We start from the raw sequence: 21284 nt of genomic DNA on the forward strand, positions 1-21284 counted from the left end.
ATGCTCAGCACAGTGTCCAATCCCACCTTTCTTCCTCAGGGAACTGGTTTTATTTAGGGCTTTTGGTGGTTGATCAGAGACACCAATACCTTCCAGTGTCCTCACACTCTTGGTCCAAAGGGAATAGATCCCTTGAAAAATATCACCAATTTACTTCTTGCAATGTTTTGTAAAATTAGGAAAGAGCATGAAAGGTGTATCTATTCCATGTGATTTTGGGTTGTTTTCATATAGGAGCATTGCTTATGTGTGCTGCTCTGAGACTCGCAGACAATCAGCAGAGGAAGGCAAAGTTACCATTGTTCATTTAGAAGGGTGAGGATTTTTAAAGGGTTTTTTAATATATCTCATTTTTATAACTTTTAACTCTCAAAAACTCATCCAAGTCTGAATTCCTGTGGGGACAGATAATTGAGAGGACTTGACTTATCAGCTAAATCTCATCAGTTTACTTCTACCAGCCCCTTGCAACACAAAAGATGGCAGCCTACCACAAATAAACACCCATGTTTCTCCTTCCTTAAAGGAATGAATCACACTGCCCAGTGTGAATGGCACCTGATCCTGTCCCTCAGGCACTGCATGAGGGTTCTGGTCCATATTCCAACACCTCTGAACAACCCAGATATTCAGACTCTGAAGTGCTTCACGCTCATATCCAAGAGAACTCTTTATTATGTTTACATAGGGCATGAGCAATGTGGAAAACACTGGAAATTCTGCATCAGTGGCTTGGTTTCTGGACAGCACTGGGAATGGTGATGCAGCTGCTCCCGTCGTGGCTGTATTAGGAGGTGAGCAGTGTGCCACGAGGAGCCAACGCTCTGCGCTTCCGACTGGGGAGCTCCCACCTCTGGCACATTCATTGCTCGCTCCTCTAGTGCCACAGTTAGGTGCTCAGCTGTCAGCTTTTCCTCAATTTCACTTGGAACTTGCAATTGTAGTACCTTGGAACTTGTAATTTTAGTACAAAAGCACAGTTTTTGAAACCAATCCTACTAATCCACAAGACCGTTTCCCATTCCCTCTCCTCCCCCCTCCTCCCAATCCCATCCCAACTCATCCCATCCCCCATGCTCCCACCAACACATGCCTCCTTCCCCTCCCTCTCACCCCGGTCACACAGCAAATATCCTGATGCTGCAGTTCCAAGCCATGTGTCCGCCCCAGCCTATGTGATCCAATGGTCTCTGACCAGGTCCCTTTGTTCAGACGTTCATACAAAACACACAATAGGAAAAAAACAAAACAAAAGGAGCCAGACACAAGAGGGAGACACACTGCCGGGCTCCAGCTCTGGCCTCTGAGCCCTTCCACTAAGCTCCACAGCACTAGGCTCTTGGGGTACCTCCTTTCACACTCAAGGCTGCAGGTCCCAAGGTTTCCAAGGTGCATAGGAAAAGGAAGAAAGGAAGTAAACTACAAGCCTGTTTCTGTTTTAGGTTCCCCCTAACCCCTTTCCCTCAACCCAATGGCTGCTGGAGGATATTCTTGACTCCGACAGGTCTTTTCCCGTCTTCCAGTGAGACGCTGCCTGGGGACCAGGTTCACTGTAAGTCACTGGTTCCTCTCTGGAACGTGGGCAATGGGTTTGGCAGCGAGGGGAGGGAGCGGAACACGTCGTGGGGGGACGACAGGCTTTTGTCTCACAGCAGGTGGGGGGGGAAGATGTCAGGGAAGGCGAGAGAAAAGAGCCAAGGGAAGCCGGTCAAGCTGGCCCTCTGCTTGATGTTTGTACTCAAAACCTCTCCTTGGGGTTGCTTCAGCGTGCCAGCGCCGGCCCGTTGTTCAGTCACCTCTCGCAGCCCTGCTGAGAAAGAGCACGTGGCGGGGTGCTTCCGGCTGCTTCATCCTCTGGCTGGCTGCCCTCGTGCCCGCCGGCGATCTCAGAGTCGCAGTCAAGCGCCTCATAGATGGTCGGCAGCGTGGTCTGCTGGCTGAGGCGCTTGCGCAGGCCCACCAGCAGCGGCTGCGGCATGGAGGAGACGTCCACGTTGTTGCCGAGGTCAACCCAGGCCAGGCAAGGGAACTTGTTCATGTCCTTCATGGTGTCAGTCAGCTCCTTCATGGTGGCCCGCGTCAGGCGGTTGCCGTTGAGGGACAGGTGGGTGAGTTTGGGCAGCGCCCCGAGGAAGGGCAGCAGCAGGCGCACCATGTCGTCGTTGAGCTCCGTGAAGCTCAGGTCCACCGAGGTCAGGCGGTCGCCGTTGTTCTGCAGGTAGTAGGCCATGCGGTGGACATCCCGCATGCTCAGGGGGATCCCTGACAAATCCATGGAGTCCTGGCTCACCTTCTTCTGCAGGCTGGTCTTCAGGCTGGTGGTGGAGAAGGGGAGACATGGAGAGAGATCATTAAGGTTTAAGCGTCATTAAGGGGAGCACTCTCAGCCAAGTGAGGCAGCATTTGGGACAGGGAGAACTCATCAACAACATGGGCTAGAATGTTAAGGAAAGGGTTAACAGAGCTCACTGGGGAAACAAGCATTTGCACCATACCTCAGGGCAGACTGTTCTGGGGATGGGGAGATGGTGGGGAAGGGGAGACATCCAGAGAGATCGTTAAGGTTTAAGCCTCATTAAGGGGAGCGCTCCCATCCATCTCAGCCAACCTGAGAGAGCATTTGGGACAGGGAGAACTCATCAACAACATGGGCTAGAATGTTATGGAAAGGGTTAACAGAGCTCACTGGGGAAACAAGCATTTGCACCATACCTCAGGGCAGACTGTTCTGGGGCTTTGCTGTGTATTTTCAGCACTTACACATAAACTTTGCCAGAACTGGCTCAACACAGGGTGCTAAAGTGTCTCCCACTAGCAGATGTCAAAGGGTTTGTCTGTATGTGCCCATACAGGCGCTCATGCATAGAAAGCAAAAATAACCAAGGCAAGCAAACTTTCCAAAAGCACTGGTTTACTCTGTGTGGGGGCTGTTTGTGAGCTGCCTCTCCAGGTGAATGCCAAGCTCTGTGCTGCAGAGGAGAGCTGTGTTAAATGTCTGAGAAATGGATGTTTCATCAAGAAAACAATAGATAGGCAAACTGCACTCCAGGAATGGATTTACTGCGTGTCCCTTTAAAAGCCTTCACAAGCAGCACTTAGTCAGTAAGCAGCACCAGTGGCTGCCTATTTGGGTCTCTGTGGTCAGCAGATCATCTGGGATCTGCTGCAGCTATGAAGAGGCAGGGAGGGCATAAGGGTGCTAAGAGATGGCTTCAGCCATTTCTTTTATTGAATGCCTGACCAAGGGAGTGAGGAGGAGGTAGAAAAGCTGTGTTGTGAGGCTGCTGGGGATGCAAAGGAAATGGGGTTTGGAGCTTAATGATGGACTGTGGGTTTGTAAGAGTGCTGTGAGAAGTGGGAACTGTGGGGCTACTGGAGCTGCTGGGGGATGCGTTGCAAAATTGACTAGAAATGTGTGTTGGTGTAACACAGGAGAACATAATCCCTTACTGTAAATTGTGTTAATCTTGCTGCTCTTTCAGACACATCTTGCCTTAAGGACATAGTAGGGACCCCCCCAGTCATGTGCTCAGGGGGTCTTGTAAGTGCCTTATTGAGTTTGGGAGGATCAGGGTGGGTTAAGCATTAACCACCACTTCCAAGGTCCCCACTCTTCCTATCTGGCTCTCTGTAGTGTCCTGCACACCTGTGGCACAGCCAGTCCCTGAAAGCAATGGGGACATGGGGACTTGCAATTTCCTCGGAGGAGGCTGCAGCAGCGCAGGAGCTCCCGTGGCAGGTGAGAATGTCCCTCCAAGCCTCAGTATTGCCAGGCTCTGCTGGAGCTGTGCAGAGGATGTGGCACTGCCTCTGCAGCTTTGCTTTACATATGCAGTTCATGGCATCCTAGAAATTTCAGCTTTTAATAGTCCCCTATAAGCATGTGTTGACATAAGTCAGTAAATGTGCACCAGTGCAGGCCACAGCCCTTTGTGGACATGTTCAACACTGGCACAAACTTGCAGCTGCACTTCTTGTAGGAGCATGAGGCAGAAAGACCTCGTGGCCTGCCCTGTCAATTCTTAAGCCCACAAATTCCTGTCCTGGGTTTAGCAGTACTTTGCCCAGGCTACTTCTATGTGTCCTTGTATTTCCCATGGGAATTCACTGTGCAAGGCTGAAACCATATCTGCAAGCATGCATTTGGACTAAGGAGCTCTCAAGGCAGAGAGCTAATAACAGCATGAATTAACTTCTATTCAGACCTGAAGTATTGTAAAGTAAAATGTATAACTTAGTAAATATTTACACATCAGATGACCCACACACCTCACCTCAGTGGATCACAGGAGGGGCAAGGGGAGCAGTGCTTGTCTGTCCTGTCAATGGCAGGGACTGATGTGCTGGGGAATTATAATTGGTCTGAGCACACAAGGGAGATCTCCAAAGAGCCTTGAGGATGGTACCTGATATCCCTCCACTATCTGGGCCCCAAAGATGGGACTGTGAAGAATTAATCCACCACATTGCTTGTAGCAGCAGTGCAGTTCTTCTACCTGCTGCAGCAGCAGGTGTGAACTGTGCATGCTGTGGTCTGGGCGGCACTGAGCAAGTCTCCCTTTTCCTGCTAATCCAAGACATGCCTGAGATCAAACCAGGCTTCTGGGAGCTGTATTTCTTCCATTCTCTTGAAAAACAACATGTGTGTTTTGGTATAGTTTGTCACCAATCACTGGCAGTGGTGTAGCACAGTCTACCACAAAAGAGGGTTCATCTTGTATGAAATTTATCAGGGACCAGCCTTGAAGCTGGAAACATCTCAGGTTTCCCCTAGCACAATGAGAGTTATCCTTTCAGTCATGGGAGGTATTTTATCTGGGTGTTTGATCTGGAGTACTTGTTCTAGCAGAACAGAGCATGCAATGCACACTGCAGGTGTGCATTCATGTGGATCAAGTGAAACAGGGAGGAATGAAATGGAGTGTGAACCTGAGAGCACAGGGTAACTGTCCCCTGTATCCACAAGGGGCTGGTACAAGAGATACAGCATCCTTCTCTGGCCTGTAGGGGTTTAGAAGAAGGCTTTCTTGGGAGTGGGGAATAGAGGATAAACAAGCACAGAAACAAGCCTGTAACTGCTTCAGTGCCTGGTTTGTACAAACACAGCCTGTGGCTCCTGGAAATTCTCTTCCCCAGTGCTGTCAAACCACGGCAGATCCTGGGTGGGTGGGGGACACAGAAAGGAGACATGAGCACAGGGGCACGTTCCCCAACCCTAAACCTTGTCTGTGTCTGTGCAAAGCCTCCTCAGACCTTCCTTTTTGTAAAGCTGCGGGGCACGAGCCTGGTTTGGAGTGGGGATGGGAGCCAGGCTGGAGTGGGGACCACTGGAGGGCACGTCTGAGCCGGCACCGCTGCGCTGCCGCCCTCGGCATCCAGGTGCCGTTTTCCTGCCGTGTCTGCAGCAGCAGCAACTTTCTTAAAAGGGGACAAGTCTGAGAGGCTCTTGGGGTCCCCTCTGGAGCGACTTGGCTCTGAGTGCAGACAGTGATGACTGAAGGGAAATGTCTGAAAGACAAAAGCAATGTGCTCGTCTGTCTGTGCCCGTTGAGCCTCCCCTCCCCTCCTGTGGCTGCCGTGTGCAGACTGCAGTAATAAGTCACAGATCGTGCTCTCACCACAACAGGTACCTTCTGCTGCCCTCCCAGCACCGAGCCAATACCCCAAGGAGGTTTTAATCAAGCAGACAAATTATCTTCCCATAATTGATTCTCCAGACCGGACTGCTCCTGGCTGAACGTACTTAAACCCTCCTGTCCTGTGCCAGAGCCCGCCCTCCCTTCTTTGCTGGCTTGTTTTTCTTTCCTTTCCTGTGTTTTTTGCTGCTTCCTTTTGCCCTCATTGCTGTACCTGCCAGGGTGACTCTGGGCCTCCTGTCTCAGGACTGGGGGGCTCCCTTGTGTGTTTAAGCTGTTCTCTTGCCTATAAAAATGCCTCTTGTAGGGATGTATTTGTAGGAGCCTCATCCTGGTGGACACAGCCCTATGCTGCAGCCAGGCCCTCAGCTCTCTGGTAAGTGCTGAAGCATGAGATGCAACACCCCACGCATGCTGTGAACCCTGGCAGCCTCCTCCTCGCCTCCCTGGTGTTTCTGTGCAGCTCCCAGAGGCACAACTAAACCCCATCTCTAGGGCAAGGCATAGAACAGCTACCCACTCTCTCTATTGCTTTAGAGGAAAATGGGTCTGCAGTCAGAAATGGGTCAAGGAGATGGGGGTAGATGCTTTACTCTGAATTATCTGACACTTGGTTTGTTGGTTTTTTTCTTGGAGGTCTGTTAAGCTCCATTTCTTGGGAGGAGAGGGGCATGATACACAGGGCACCAAGTTCTCAGTCACTTGTGCAGCGGCTGAGAAAATACTAGGTTTATTTCCAGGGAAAATGGTCATGTATTATCCTCTAATTTCAGCACTTAAAACAGGCTTTAAGATTGCTTCAGCTGCAGAAGGCTTTTTTTCTTTTGTGTGAGATACAACAGCTACTTAGCAACGTGGCTCTTGATGCCTGAGGGACTTGTGGACAGAGGCTGCAGAGCACTGGGGGCTGGATTAACCTACTGGTGCTCAGGGCACATTTGTAATTGTGAGGATTTGCATCTAACAAGGATCTGGACCGTGGATGCAGGGCAGCAGACTGTGTTTGTATTATCTGCAGCAAGCCTGGAGAGGAAACAAGCCCCCACTCCCTCAAATGCTGGAGAAATGGCTTGTAAGAGAGAAATTCTTGGAAACTTTGAGCAAGAAACAAGGGTAATCATCAGCCCAGCCCTACTGCCTGCCTGGGGATGCAGCATCCAGTGAGGAATGGTGCTGGCCCAGAGTTCAGTTTATAAAGGATCAACACCCTGCTTTCAACCCTTCTCCACCCCTGCTGAGGGATGGGAGCTCTTTGAGGTGCATGTCCTTGCTTCTCATGTGGAAGGTTTTACTTTGCATTGTTCCCAGCCCCCTTCTTGGGGTCTGGCCTTTCTCCCAGGGACAAGGAGCCAGTTTTCCTCCCACCCTCACTGCCACTTATCCCTTCCCTGGGTGCCAACTCTACTCTCCAGCAGGCATTACCAGCAGTCTCTAGGCTGCACTTTGAGCCTGGCTATGGGAGATCCACCCTGGGTCAGTCCAGACAGAGAAGGGGCCTCAGAGACCTGAGGGTGTCTGGAAAAAAAACATCCTCTCAGTGAGAAATGTGGGCTGGGACAGAGGTGAAACCATCTTGTGCCTCCCCAGGCTTTATTTTGGGATAAAAATCTTCCTCTTTCCACTAACACACAGCCAGTGTTCCAGCCTCCTGGGAGCTCAGCTAGCATAAGCAAATACAGAGCTGTCTTGAAATGGTACAATTAGGGGACCTGAAATTAATTGCTAGCTGTTTGTCTCCAGGACTTGTCCCAAGAGAATTAACCCTCAGGCCATCTTCCAGGTCCTTCTTCAAGTCCATGAAGCTGCAGGCTCAGCATGTTTGGTTTTTTTATTAGCACTGAATCCCATCAATTTCTTGCTCATCAGATAAATTCTTTGGTGGCAGCACCAAAGGGGTGCAGTTGCTCCTGAGTGTTGCCCTGTTGGGACTTGTAGCAGTCACAGTGGTGTCTGAACCCTTGTTAGCTTTGTGGGGTTTGGGGGAGCTTGCTCAGCCCAAGAATGTTGAAGTGCCTGGAGTCTCAGCTCATTTCCTTGTCTCCATGCTATGGAGAAAGGCTGGGAAGAGACAGTAAGAGATAGAATTTTGCTAATGAGGGGTGCTCACCACTTCATGCCTATTTCTCTGGAGAATTACCAGCTTTCTATCACTCTTTTATTTTTACATTAAATTTGTCTCCAAATATAAAACTTTGCTGATGCCAGAAATTCCCATTAGTGGATATCCCCTCTGTCATTAACAGGCACTGCCAGTAGTGGCTAATTAGCCATGAGTCAGGTATCTCTCAGCTGCTCTTTCTTGCACAGAACCTCAGGCATGTCTGGATGGCATCCCTGCTTTGAGCAGTGATTTAGGGGATGGATTCTGAGCTTTTTAATTGCCTACTTAGCATAATCTGCTTGCTTTGCTTCCCCAGTGGCACAGGGTGCTGCTGTGCAGGGTTGGCTTTAGCTGCCTCTAATGCAACATGAAAAAGGAAAGAGAAGCCTCAAAAGTACTGACCTAGACTAACCCAGCCCCAGCTGATCCTGGCCCTGCTGTGAGGATGGAGGCAGTGCACAAATAGGTCACTTCCTTGAGAAGTCCCTTAGTCACGTCTCCATCTTTGTGGCCAAGCTCTTGTGACCAGCTGTGGAGAGGAGGCAAAGGCAGCCCTTCTCCTGTCTCACTCCCTCTGCAGCTGGGGTGGGACATGGAAATCTGGAAATCTGTAGTTGTTGATGCAGCTGAGTGCCTCTCTTTTCCTGCCTCTGCTGTCACTCTGTCCCTGAAGGTGTGTTCAAGAGACCTGTGAGCCCTTGGCCTTCCCCCTGCTGCTACTTGATCTGTCCAAGGCCTCAGCTTGTTTCCCTTCATTATTTAGGCCTCTCCTAGCAAAGCAGGGAATGCCTCCTTGCTGTAAATATCATGTATTGACCCATGTCCTTGTCAGACCTTCAACTGGGTACGAGTCACAAAGGCACAAGGTCTCTGCTTTTCATTACCCCCTTCCACGCAGCCTCACTGTCTGCCCACCAGTGTCCTGCTTCTCTTGCCTGCCAGTCTTGGCCTTTTTACTCCTGACTCTGGCAGGGCAGTGTCAAGCTGCTGGGTGACCCTTTCTGCCACTTCCAACAGCCTTTCCAAATGTATAGGAACCCTCAAATGTATGGTTCCTGCTGGGAACCCTCCTCAGGGCAGTCTTTGGGATGCTCAGAACTGTAAGATGAGGGCACAATTCCTGCCTCCAATCCACAACTCATCCACCAGCTCATGTCTGTCCATCTGACATCTCTGTGAGCAGCAGCTCCTTGGAAACAGTGTGTGGGGCAGTTCCTGTAGTCCCATATGATGTTTTCCATGTGGCTTTAGTTAACTGACTTGGCTTCCTCTCCCTGGAGCAGGAATGATGGGGCCTGTTTACCCTGTTGCATAAGGGTGACACGAAGCTGTAGTTAATATTCTCCTCATGCCATGTGAAGGCTGGGATCTCATCTGCCAGAACTGTCAGCCTCAGTGCTGAGTGATGTTTTCAAGGAAAAAAAAAAAAAAGATGTGAAGCCCTTTAGAGCTGTTTCCTTGAAGTCCTCTAGACACAAGTGCTTTCACTGCATTTTAAAAATGCATCTAATGCTGCAATGTCTGGCCAGTGCACATCAATAACAGAAAGGGAGCAATAAGCCCAGAAGGGATACTGGATTAGCCATGATGAAATTCACTCAGATGAGCAAAGTAAAGCTGTGGTAAGATTTGTGAAAAGGAAAGGCCACATACATGTGGTGTGGGAGTTAACTCCATACACACAACTAACTGCATTTGCTCTTCCAGAACCAGCCACTGTGTGAAAAATCTGGGATTTTGGTCACAATTATAAAGCTGTGTCTGCTGCCTGCCTGCTTTGAGGAGTCAGGGTTGATCCTTTGCACTCAGGAAAGGAAGTGGTTACACTGAAGGAGCCAGCTCTGGGGATGAGGCAAGTGGAAGATACATTAAGGTTCCCTGACACTGCCTTGCCAAGACAGTTCAGTTGTAATCCAGAGCTTCCTAATCACAGTACCAGACTGTGATCCAGCTCTCCAGACAAAGGCAGTCTTCACCTGATACCCTTCTCCCTCTCTGCTCTGAACTGAAGCCCAGTGTGTCTGGCCCTCAAAAAATAACACACCCTCTGGGTCCCACCCTGTTCTGGCAGCAGATGGTGACAGTTTTCTTGAATTCATCATGGCAAGAGGCCCCAAGAATTCTGAAAACAAGAATTAATAACATCTGAAAGTTCTGCATCTGTCAAAAATGCCACAGAAGTGGCACTGATAGCCTAAAAGGTCTATGTCTGTATAAAGGAGCATTTCTTAATCCATTACTCTTTACACACTAAACATCAATTTAATGAGAAAGTGAAGCTGGAGTTATACAACACTCCAGGATGTATTCTGCTCATTAAGTGGGAGTGATCTATACAACCGTAAAATGGTGCTAAAACTAAATTCCCTCTAGGATATAAAGGACTGAAAATTGTGTAGTAGTTATGCTAGTCCCTGCTGAAAAAAAAAAAAAAGAAAGAAAAAGCTGCAGAAATCTTATCCTCCAGCTTTTGAGCTTTCAGTTTTAAAACCCCCAGAGTAAATCTGCAAGAGCTTATCTTCCCAGTTTGGTTAGGCAGCCAACCCAAGTAGGGCAGAGCTAGTGGGGTGCAGGCTGTTGGCTGCAAACCTGAGCCAGGATTTTGCAGGAAAGAAGCCTCTTCTTTTCAGTGTCTTAGTCTGAGTATCACCAGGGCAGCTGAAATAGTCTCTTTGGGTGGCTGCACAGCTGGGACTGCAACCCTTCCTTGTACAAGGCATACAGCCACTCCAGGGAGCCCACAGGCATGGATGCAGAGGGCAAGTTGGCTCCCAGCTTCACCTTCAGCACTTCAGTCAAGCACAGGAACCAGACAGAGCCTGGGCTGGATGATCCCTGCTCCCTCCAGCTGCCTTTGCATTGACTCCATGGACCCACACTGAGCTTTATCCTCCTACATTTCTGTATGGGCTCTGCCTGTGCACTGAAACAGCAGTGCTTGAAGAAATGTCTCTTATCCTTTTTTGCTTTACCAGCTCATGGGTGACTCAGGTGTGCACCTGCTGGATGTGGGTCCCACTGAGAGCAGCTGGGGATGCAACTGCTGTTAAGTTGTTTGTGACCCACTGGTTTGGCAGTGGGGACCAACACCTGGTGCATCATCTGACTCCAGTATTGCAGTACCACATCTCCATAACAGCCCAAATGTAATTAAAACCTGGCAGATGCTCCAAGCTCTCTGTATGGCTGAGCTTGCTAATTATCTCCTGGACCCATCTAACATGCTGCAGAAACTAGAAATTGCATTTCAGAGAACAAGGGAGTCGGGCATCAGCTCTGTGAAAGCCAGATGCCAAAGCCCAGGAGGCTGCAAAAGCAAGAGGAGAATTTGGTTTCTGATGTGGTCTCCATGCACAGATCCTCCCTGCTGTCCTTAACCCCCACTAGATTTTAGAAATTCCTTCAAAGTATTGCAGCTACACCCATGCTCTCTGCAGGACCTAAAGAGCAGGAAGGGTGCAAGCCAAGGGCACAGGCTTTGAGACAGACACTGTAGTAAAATACTCCCACGAGCAGACAGAGGGAAGTGCAGAATGTGGATCATGTAAAAACAGCCTGCCTAAACAAACTTGTGCCTTGGTATCTCCAAATGAAGCAGCTATTTCTTGCCTTCCTGCTACTGGCAACACCCATTTTCTTGCAGCGGCCTCAGATGCCAACTCTGCAGGCGTCTTTTGCTGCAAACTGCAAAACATTTCATCTCCACACTTAAAAGAGAAAGCTCTGCTGTTAAATATTTCATCAAAATTAATTTGTGCCTTATGTAACACATTGTAACTGGGTGTGGTAGCCAGGCAGGGCAGCCCATTTCAGACTTATTGCACATTGTCTTGTTGCCCTCTCCCTGCTTGTGCTCACAGGTGTTCTGTACCTGGCCAATACCTGGGGCCTGACCCCTCTATGTGGGCTGCTCACTGGACACAGAGCTCTTCCTCTGGCCACAAACCTCCTCTCTGTTGTTACTAAGGGATGGGTTTGCAGCACTTTGCAGTCCTCTGCTGTCCCCAGGCTGTGCAATCACAGGGAACACTTCCAGTTTGACCCTTCATCCTGAAGTCCAGCTGGAGACTGGAGACTTCTGCAAGCAGGAGTTTGGAGATCTGCACTTCCTCTCTTTAAGCTTGGGAGGGGACAGGGATAAGGTCAGAACTGCCATCTATATCCTGCATCTCCAGTATTCTGCAGGATCCTACAGGGAAAATGTCATTGAGTGGGTCTGGAAAAGGGCTCACTCAGCTCTGAAAGCTCAGTCTTGTTCTGAGCTGTGCTTGGCACCTGCAAAGCAGAACAAACAATCCTGCCCTGTGGGTGCTGGGGTGAGAGCACTGGGAGTGCTCAGCTCCTGGCAAAGTGGGTGCAAGAGGCAGATGGCCTGGAAATCATGGCATTAGGGATTTATTCCTTAACATGCACTTGGAAGCTGCCTCTGAGTCAGAATGAAAGGTATGATGGAAATGTCAATTCTCATGGGGGATTTTAAGTTGCTGGCAAAGACCAAAAGCATCAGAAAAGCCCAAGGCCATTCTCAGAGTGCTGCTGATTTTGCATTTCTTTTTATCCAATCCTGCATTTATTCCTGTGAATCTAATGGGGCTGACATGAGCTCTTTTCTTAGTCACTTCTCTGTCTTTTCTTCAGCAGTGGTGATCTCTGTCACAGGAACAGGGTTTGCTCCAAGAAAATGACAAGAGGATGGGTAGATTTAAAAGACATGGGGATTGCTCTTTATCTGGGCAGAAAAACCAGCAAGTGTCAAGGAGGGAACAAGTGTGGGTGTCCAAATACACTTCTAGTAGTGAAAAGCAGCTGCCATCCAGTGACCAACATGCTCTGAGTTGGGTTCTCTGTGCCTCTGCACCATCCCAGGGCCCTCTCCAGGTGCTGGCAGAGAAGTGGGAGGTAAGAAGGATGGTCACCCATCCAGCCACCCCAGAGTGGTTCCTGCTGAATGGGGTGATCAGCTGGGGGCAGTGCCTCATAATGGGACACCTTTCCCACCGTCAGGGAAGCTTTAAACTAGGACAAGGTGTGATGCAGAGCTGGGAACAGCTCCCTTTGGCACATGGGGGTTTATACAGGCTGGCAGCCCTGGCCATGCTCCTGGGGCCAAACACCCTGCAGGCCCTGCAGGAGGGGTGTCTGTGCTGTGCACTCAGGGGGATTGATTTCAGTGCCCTTTGAGAAGGTGAGGAACTGTAACACCACACAGGAAGGAGCAAAACACATCAAAGAGGGGGCTGCTGGGGCTGGGTTTGGAAGAGGCTGCACTGCAGCTGCTGTGCACTGTTTTCAGTCCTGCCTCTCTCTGAGGAGGGGAGTGCTGGATGGGTTGCCCAGGCAGATCCCCCTCTGTGCCCATCCACACCATCCCTGCTGGGCTCTTACCACACTTGGGACTTCCTGCGGGGCATCCCATGCCGGTGCCATTTCGAGTGCGGGGTGAGGTGGTAAATCAGCTGCCTGCAGATCCTGTCTGAGGATTTCCAGGGGTCGTATTCCTGAAAGCAAAGGGACAACTTAGACTGCCTGCACCACAGCAGAACATGAGAAAAGGAGGAGGGCAAAGGAAGATGGGAAAGGAATAAAGATGGCAGTGGAGCAGGGTCATGTATGTAAGGGAGCAGATGAAGAGAAGAGGGAATGAAAGAGGAATGGTGAGAAGGCCTGAGATGCCTCTGCCATATGCCAAGCTCTCCTGGGGAGGAGGGGAGCAGGAGGAGTTCTGCCCTGCCAGGAAGAACCCCAGCCCAGCCAGCATGTTCCTGCCCAGAGCAGAGCTACAATTTCACAGCCCACCCAGGAACAAGTGAAACTCAGAAGAGGGGATCCTTTTCTAGGGCTGAGGCAGGGGTGACTGACAATGCTCTGTTTCAGGGACTCCTGTGCTGCCAACTCCTTGTGTTACAGGACAGTGCTAAATTTCTGTTAATTCTGTTAATTACCTTGCTGCTGTGCTTCCCCAAACTCTGTCTCTGGACTATCTGATACCCTGATGTGGAAAGGTCAGTAAGTGGCACCCTTGCCCCATCCCCAAGGTGCTTCTTGCTCCTCCTGCAGTAACACACTGACTCCACAACCTCCTGTGCTCTAGCTGGGAGATGTCAGGACAGGAAACTTTGTCTATAGTCCATCTTACTTCCTTGCAGTCCACTCTGCTACAGGAGGGTTGGGAGCTTGAAATGCCAGCAGTTCCCTCCCACCACTGCACTAACTCGTCAGGAAAAGAAGGCACCCACATGGTTGTTGCCTTCCTGGGTTATTTTTGCACATGTTCTGTAGTGCCATGACTTGGAACAGAACCTCTTCCTCTGCTGAAGCAGAATGGCAAATGGCAGCTGCTGAAGGCTGGGACTTCTGCCTTCCCTATTGCATTTTCCAATTGCTGACAGACACCTGCATTCTCACCCCTCAGCCCTCCAGCCCTGGGGCCAACATGTGCATTTAGGGATTTGATAGGTGAACACCAGTAAAGCTGTCAGGGAATGCTCTGATTTATTCCTTACTGTGAGCAGTTAAAGCTCTGCACTGGGGGCCAACAGCTGCTCTGTGACTTTGCTCAGCAGCCCCTGAAGCAGCTGAACTCCCCAGGGATGCACTGCCAGCATGGGGAGAGGGATCCCAGCCTTCTGCTCAGCTGAGCATCCCCTGATCCCCATCCCAGCTTCCCTAGGAGCCCCATAGGGACTGGCCCATGCCTTTGGCTTAGGTGCCACGTTCTAGACTCTGTGCTGGCAGGGCTGCAGCTGGCACTCTGCTGTCACCTACAACAGCAAACCTCTCCAAGAGGGTGCACGTGCACAGAGGCTCCAGTACAGCAGCTGGCACAGAGCCCTGTGAGTGATGGTTGGCTCCCAGCTGAGAGTTACCCTCCTGTTCTTTCCTGTGTCCTCTCTGATTTAATTTCCACTGACAGACTGGGAATTGCACTCAGCCTGCTTGCCTGTAATGCAGTTACACCCACCAGATGCTCAGCCAGGGTCGGAGAGGGGACGTGCTCTGGCATTGTTCTGGGAAGGGTGCTGGTGCTGTAGGTACTGAATGTCTACAAGAATTTAATTAAATCATTAAACCTCTGCTGGCTTTGAAGGGCAACTCAGGTGCTCAACATCTTCCTTAGGAATGGGGAAAACAATTTCTTGTGCAATGGTACGTGTGTCAGTGCATCCATAAGGCATGAAAGTAGAGAGGGGGGATATGCAGGTGTATAAAAATGGCAATGTGTTATCTGCCAAACACATGGGCACTGGATTAGAGCAAGGTCCCCTCCTGCTGCCTGCCCTGAGGGGCACTGCACAGCACAGGCTTGGAGAAGGTCTGGTAGAACAGCTGGAGATGAGGTCAGGTGAAGTGTGGTTAAAGAGATACCACTGCCACCACCCAGCCCTTCCTTCAAATGCTTACATGAATTACACAGACATTACTCTTGGAAAGGTTTTTCGTTTTTTTTTCTCAGGCTGTCAGGCTGTGCTACAGCCTAATAATGATGATTAAACTTTGGCTAAATGTGGTTTGTCTATTGAGACATGACTGGTTAATTGTTATCAGTGAGCCTCTGTTATCAGGAGATGGCAGAACAAGGTTAGAAATGCCACTAATCTACACCAGGCATTCAATGTATTCCCTGGGGCACTGCTGCTTGCTCTGAGCTCTGTGTTCTTAATATCTCTCTTTGAATAAAGAAATTCACTCTATTCCTCTCCTTATAAAGCAAACATGACACTTGCCAAGCCTAATGAGCAAATGGGTACATTGCAAATCCAAGTGTCTGTGGCGGCAAAGGGTAACAGAAATAGATGCTGGTTGTTGCAGTGGGACTGGGACATCTGTGATGTTTGTCAGTTCTCAGCCATGCCTTTCTACTCTGCCCTCCTCATCCTCTGAAGGAAAGTGCTGGAGCATGCAGGGATGCTGTGCCCATCACACATTTACTTCCTGAACCCCCAGTGGCAAAATATTCCTGCAGCACCATTCTCTGTAGGGAACTCTGAGAGTTTATGGGGACAAATAATGCTGGATTGAGGCAGTTACATATGGAAAAGAGCCCAGGAAGAGAGAGGTGGTTGTCCTGCAGAGATCTCTGCTCTCCCCTGCAGCTCCATGAGCTCTAATTGCTTTGAACCCCTGTGATACCACTGATTATGGCTCTCTGCCCTGTCACTAAGTTTACTATGGACACAAAAAGTAATTTCCTAATATCTGTGCACATAGCCATCCCCTCCTTCAGCTGTTCATGTTCTGAGGTAGTTTTAACTGATTTCTACAGAAATATGCCCCACAATGCACACACTGCCATTCCCAGGGCACACTCTGCCTGGCTCTGGAGGATTGATGCAGCACCAGCTGCCCCAGAAGGGCTCTCAGCATCAGTGCTGTGCCACAAAGCACTCACTGAGCTGAGGGAGAATTCACCTTTTTGGGACATTGCAGGTCTCTGGCAAGGCTCATCAGCAGGTCATGAGAGATGGGATCCACCAAGTTGAGGAAAGTTGCATTTTTGTAGAGCACTTCATTGAGAAATGTTCCTTCCAGTCCTAGGTCCTACAACAAAAACAGACAGTCAGGCACACGGGATTCCTCAGAGCTCTGTCCATGGGATGTTCTGAAACCAGAAAGTAAATCTGCTGTGGTGCCAGCTGGATGCCCAGTACAGGAAATGATCCAGCAGAGGTGAAGCAGCCGTGTCTGACCCAGCATTACTGTGCTGGGGGTGAGGCAGCCCGAGAGTTGGATGAGATGCAGTGTTAATTGGAGCTAGTCCACCTTATTTCCACCTACCACAGGAAGGTGAGAATTCTATCATTTCCAGGCTGGCTGGAGCCTGGACAGAATTAACTTCAGAGAAACACAGTTTTGTCAGCTCTATGTGTGAATCTGCTGAAGAAGCCAAGCAGGAAGGCTGGCTCTAAAGCTGCTTCTCCAATCTCAGCTTTTCTGGAAGAATCAGACCTTTCTCAGGTATTTAGATGCTGCCATATGCCCTGGTGGTGGCTGGCTGAGCAGAAGTCCTGCCCACCTGTGTGAGTTTAGCTGTGCTGTGAATTTCTCAGGATGGGGTGCAGTGGTAAATTTAGAGGTGGCTTTACACCACAGTCAGAGGAGCTCCTCTTCCATCTTCCACAGTGTGAGTTAGGGGAACATCTGTGGTCCATGCAGTTTATCTGTGTGGACCAGGGGATGGGGCACCTTTGGAGGAAACCTCAGCATCTTTGGGAACAAAAAGCCTTCCTAGGGCCAAATGGATAATACTGCAAAGAACTAAGATGTTTCTTGCTAAGGGGAAAGCAAAGAGCTAATATACTGACACAGTTACTACAATCAGAAGGTACCACAGAGCTGTGAAAAAAAACCCAATATTTTAAAAAAATGTGGGAAAGAGAGATCACATATTCACATATGAAAAAAATACCCTAGGAGCAGAGATGTAGAACAGAAAAACTCTCTAGTAGGGATAGTGCTGGGTTTGATTCAGTTTATAAGGAGGGCTCAGCTAAGGGAGGAAACAAGTCTTTTCCCCATTCTGTATGCAGCTGACAGGAGAAATGAATAAGCAAATGGGTGCCCCATATGTTCACACTGCTCTACTGAGTGTGTGTTTCAGGCACCACCCAGTGACTGGGAGCTAAAAAAAAAAATGGAGCGAGGTGGGGGGGGAAAAGCTGGATGTATGCACATACATCACCAACAGGGGCAGAGCCATAGCTGGCAGAGGTTTGGGATCCTTACTCCAAGCACCAATCAAAGCCAGTGCTGCATCCTGCTCTGGATATGCTGGATTGAGCAGGAAGCACAATCCCAAAGAGATCCTGGCTAGAGACACAGGAAGGGAGAATAAATTAAATACTTTACAGCCCCATCACTCTGTGTGCACAAACGGCACCTGTAGGCAGGCAAGGAACCCAAGCAGTGGATCAGTCCTGAAGGACAGACAGCCACAGCTGGACATGGGCCAGGAGCCTGCCAAGGCATCATGCCAGTGTCTCCCTTAACCATAAGGCTTCAGGGAAATGGAGCCTCCCACACCAAGTGTAATGTGCACAGATGAAGAAAGCTGCTGTGAGGATGGCATGGCTGGGCATGCAGCAGTGGATGTCAGAGCAGTAATTAAACTCCCCCAGTTGGAGCTATACCATTAAGATGAATCTGCATTCCCATTATAAATCCTGCCTGCAAGGGTTTTTAAAGTAATATAGCTGTAAATGTTCACTTCACATTGATATTCCATAAATTCTTAGCCCAGAGGCATTTTTCAGCTCGTCTTACTTATTTCTCTCTCTCCCTCCCTCTCTCTCTTATTTCTTGGAAAATTTTGTACCAGCTACAAGGTGGCTGCAGACAGCAGAATATTATAACTCTTGCCAGTTCAGTTGGCTTAGTGCTCTTAAAAGTGACACTTTGCCATCGTCTCAGCACAGGGAAAACAGATTATAGCAGACTTTTTGCTGGTCTAAGTCTAATGTCTCCCTGGGCTTCAGCTGAGTGATGCCCACCTAGATCAGCAGGAAAGCTGATCTGGCTTCTGCTGGTGGCATTTCTGGGGTAGATGGTGTGCAGTGGAGCTGTCCAAGTGTTCATGTACAAAGCACACATGCACCTGCAGCTTGCAGCTGTTCTCCATGCAGTCCTCTGAAATGCTGGGATCTCACATCTTCTTAGTGGATCTGCTTCTGCCTGCCTTGCTTGCTTTACATTCTCACACCCTCTGAACATCCTAGGAACAGTCTGCAGCCCACAGGTGAAAAACCACTGGCAGATCCATCAGCAGGGTACACCTGCAGGGCTGGGCAAGGGGGATGTGCTGGGAGCAGTGGAGGCACACAGGGGATCCCGTGTCCTCTGCTCTGGCTGAGCTCTCTGCTCACCTGAGCACGCTGCAATCCAGTTCCACCATTTCTCTGCCTTCCCTGGGGTGTTTGCACCCTGGCCCAAGGCACAGTGATGAGGTGTGGTGTTAAATATCCTCCCTGTCCACTAGAGTGAACAGGTATCTCTCTTTTTCCAGGTAACAAACAGATCCTCACCTGGGACACACTAATCCGTGACTCCCGAGAGCGTGACACTGCCAAGGTAAGGAGGGACAGCTGGGGACCAGGCTAAGGGGTGAATGCAGCTGTGGAGTGAGGAAAATCTGTGAGTTAGAATAAAAGGCTGATCTGAAGCTGACATTGGGCACCTAAGGAGGACTGGTAGTGATTACATGACCCCAGCCTGGGGTGTGGTACATGTTAGTGGTGTAAACCCTCCATCTCTGAAACCTCTGAGTGCTCAATGAACCAGAGGCTTTGGGGATGGGTTGGGTTCCCATCTTGCTTGGCAGAAGATGTTGTGATTACAGGATGCATGTCCTACTGTTCTGTTGTGAGCAGATGGGCAGACAGTCACTGTTTCAACATGGCCAGGCAGAATTGGGGACCAGGAATAACATGGGGAACTGGAAAGGCAGCAGGCAAAACGTGAATGTCCATGACATGGTAATTCTCAAGCGCAGATATGGGGAAGCCAGGTGTTCAACTGATCCTGAAAGGAACTTAGAAATGACCCTCCATTCCATATGGCCCTGTGCCTTAGCACTCAAACCCTGCCTGTTCACAGATGGACCTTCTGGAGACCTCCCGGGTCTGTGGAAGGTTTCAGTGCTTCAGTCTCCAGGAGAGGTGAAATGGCATTCTGTAGTTCTGGCCTCTGGCATACCCTAGAAAAGCCTGTTCATGTTACCTTGCCACATCCATGAAGTGAGTGGTTGCCTCTATGTCTTCACAAGCCTCTTGCAATAATGCCTCTCCAAAACTGCCTTAGAAATCTTATTTAACCCTTGTTTGCCATACTGGTGCACACACAGAGGTTTTCTGCTGTGAGTTTATCTGCCTACATTTGTGGCAAGAAAAGTGTGGTGCTGGTAACAATCTTCAAGTGAATGCTTAAGTAGTGGACAGGAGAAGCAGAGTGTTAATTTTTGGTCCTGTGGATTCTCACCTGTGAGTTTGTAACTTCCTGGTAGCCCAGGGCAGTGAGCACCACTGTCAGATGTGTTGTAAAACCCTGGACATGCAGAGCAGGCAGGGCTGTTCATGCAGCACAACCAGTGGTGTGGGTGAACAAGCATCCAGTGAGCCAGTCCCTGCCCCACTGCACTCACACCCAAAGGCCACTTGCTACTAAGGCAAGAGATAATGTACATTCCCAAGATGAAGTTAGATGATCGTTATCTAATGAAGCAACATGACAAGCTACAAACTGATGGTGTTTGATGTCCACATCAGAGGTGGGCTTTGTCCCCTGTGCTACCAGTCACAGAGTTGCCTGCAGTTTGGGGCAGCTGAGTTTGGCTGGAAAGTGATGGTAGCAGTGAGTGATGGAGGAGATGGCTCCGTTCCAGCAGCAGGGCTCTGTCCTCAGCATCAGTTTGGCACCGCACTGTCTGCACACTGCCTTTTCTGTTCCTGAATGGCGGCAGACTGAAACATGCTCCCACTGATACACTGACCCCTTTACCTCTCCTCTCAGCCTCGACTGTCCCAGAGGTGCCCTCCAAAGCCATTTTGGGGTTTCCCAGGATGGCTGAGTGGCCATGATGGGATGTGCTGGCAGTGGGGCGGCAGTGGCTTTTTTCTGGAGGGGCATCAATCCTGAGCACACCCTCGGGCTGCCATGGAGGGGTGTGGATGGGCACAGCCCAAGCCCGGACCCCCCTTCTCCTGCGTGCAGCACAGTCCCCCTCGCAGCTCCCTCCAGCCCCTCTCTGTGCCCCCGGCAGTCGGGCCAGCCTGGGGGTCGGGGAGGTGGCTGGTGCCGCCTGGCACAGAGGGCACGGAGCGGGGCACGGAGCGGAGAAAGGCAGCACAAAGAGCCCCTCAAGGAGGGCTGCACACCCAGCGCCGGGCAGGGGGCTCCTGCACCGCGGCTCCTGCAGCCCCCGGCCCCGCACGGCCCTTTGTCCCTGCCCTGCCCGCATCCCGCATCCCGCATCCCGCATCCCGCCGCAGGTACCTTCCTGAGCAGCCGGAGGATGTGCACGGCGTGCTCCCGCTTGTGCTCCCGGATGGTGGCCTGGATCTCCCGCAGCCACCCCACCCGCCGCACGTAGGGCGCGGGCGAGGCTTTCCGCAGCACCCCGGGCAGCTTCTGCGGGTGCAGCAGCAGCGAGGAGAGGTGGAAGTCGCCCCGGCCGCTCTCCAGCCTGCCGGGGCACGGCTCCTCGCCGCTCTCCTCCTCCAGGCTGCTCTGCCGGCTCAGCCGGGAGCCCATGGCCGCGCTCCGCCGCGCTCCGGACCGGGCGGGCTCCGGGCTCCGGGCTGCGGGCCGGGGGAGGCGCCGGGGAAGGCGGGGGGTCCGGGCTGCCCCGCCCGGCCGGCCCCGCCCCGGCTCCCCGAGCTCCCGGGGCTCCGGTGCCGCGGGGCTCCTGCTCTGCGCCCGCCTCCCCGGCGGCCGGGCAGCCCCGCGGCACCGGAGCCCCAGGCGCCTCCTCCTCCCGGGCTCGCTCTGCCCGGAGATGCTCGCTGGGGAGGACAAAGAGAGACGCGGATGCTGCCGAGACTGCTCCTTCCATCCAG

The 21284-nt window shown here is 50.9% G+C and overlaps 1 protein-coding gene across 1 annotated transcript; it reads right to left on the bottom strand.

Annotated features, from left to right (window-relative positions):
• Positions 1–652: 652 nt before the first annotated feature.
• On the bottom strand, positions 653–21102 carry LRRC75B (leucine rich repeat containing 75B). The gene is made up of 4 exons (XM_036393496.2): positions 20722–21102; positions 16147–16275; positions 13123–13235; positions 653–2315 (listed from the first exon to the last, which is right to left on the bottom strand). Exons 1-4 carry the CDS (start codon positions 20977–20979, stop codon positions 1793–1795), a joined length of 1023 nt encoding a protein of 340 aa, XP_036249389.1. The 5' UTR covers positions 20980–21102; the 3' UTR covers positions 653–1792.
• Between the last annotated feature and the right edge of the window lie 182 nt (positions 21103–21284).

The sequence above is a fragment of the Molothrus ater genome, chromosome 18 (assembly GCF_012460135.2).
Source record: "Molothrus ater isolate BHLD 08-10-18 breed brown headed cowbird chromosome 18, BPBGC_Mater_1.1, whole genome shotgun sequence".
Classification (NCBI taxonomy): domain Eukaryota; kingdom Metazoa; phylum Chordata; class Aves; order Passeriformes; family Icteridae; genus Molothrus; species Molothrus ater.

What these genes read in the sequence shown, in the direction of transcription:
- LRRC75B (XM_036393496.2), bottom strand. Translation starts at nt 20,979, where the DNA reads ATGGGCTCCCGGCTGAGCCGGCAGAGCAGCCTGGAGGAGGAGAGCGGC. An exon ending in TCCTCCGGCTGCTCAGGAAG is followed by an intron (nt 16,276 to 20,721) that starts GTACCTGCGGCG and finishes TTTTTGTTGTAG; the next exon opens with GACCTAGGACTGGAAGGAAC. An exon ending in ACCTGCAATGTCCCAAAAAG is followed by an intron (nt 13,236 to 16,146) that starts GTGAATTCTCCC and finishes CTTTGCTTTCAG; the next exon opens with GAATACGACCCCTGGAAATC.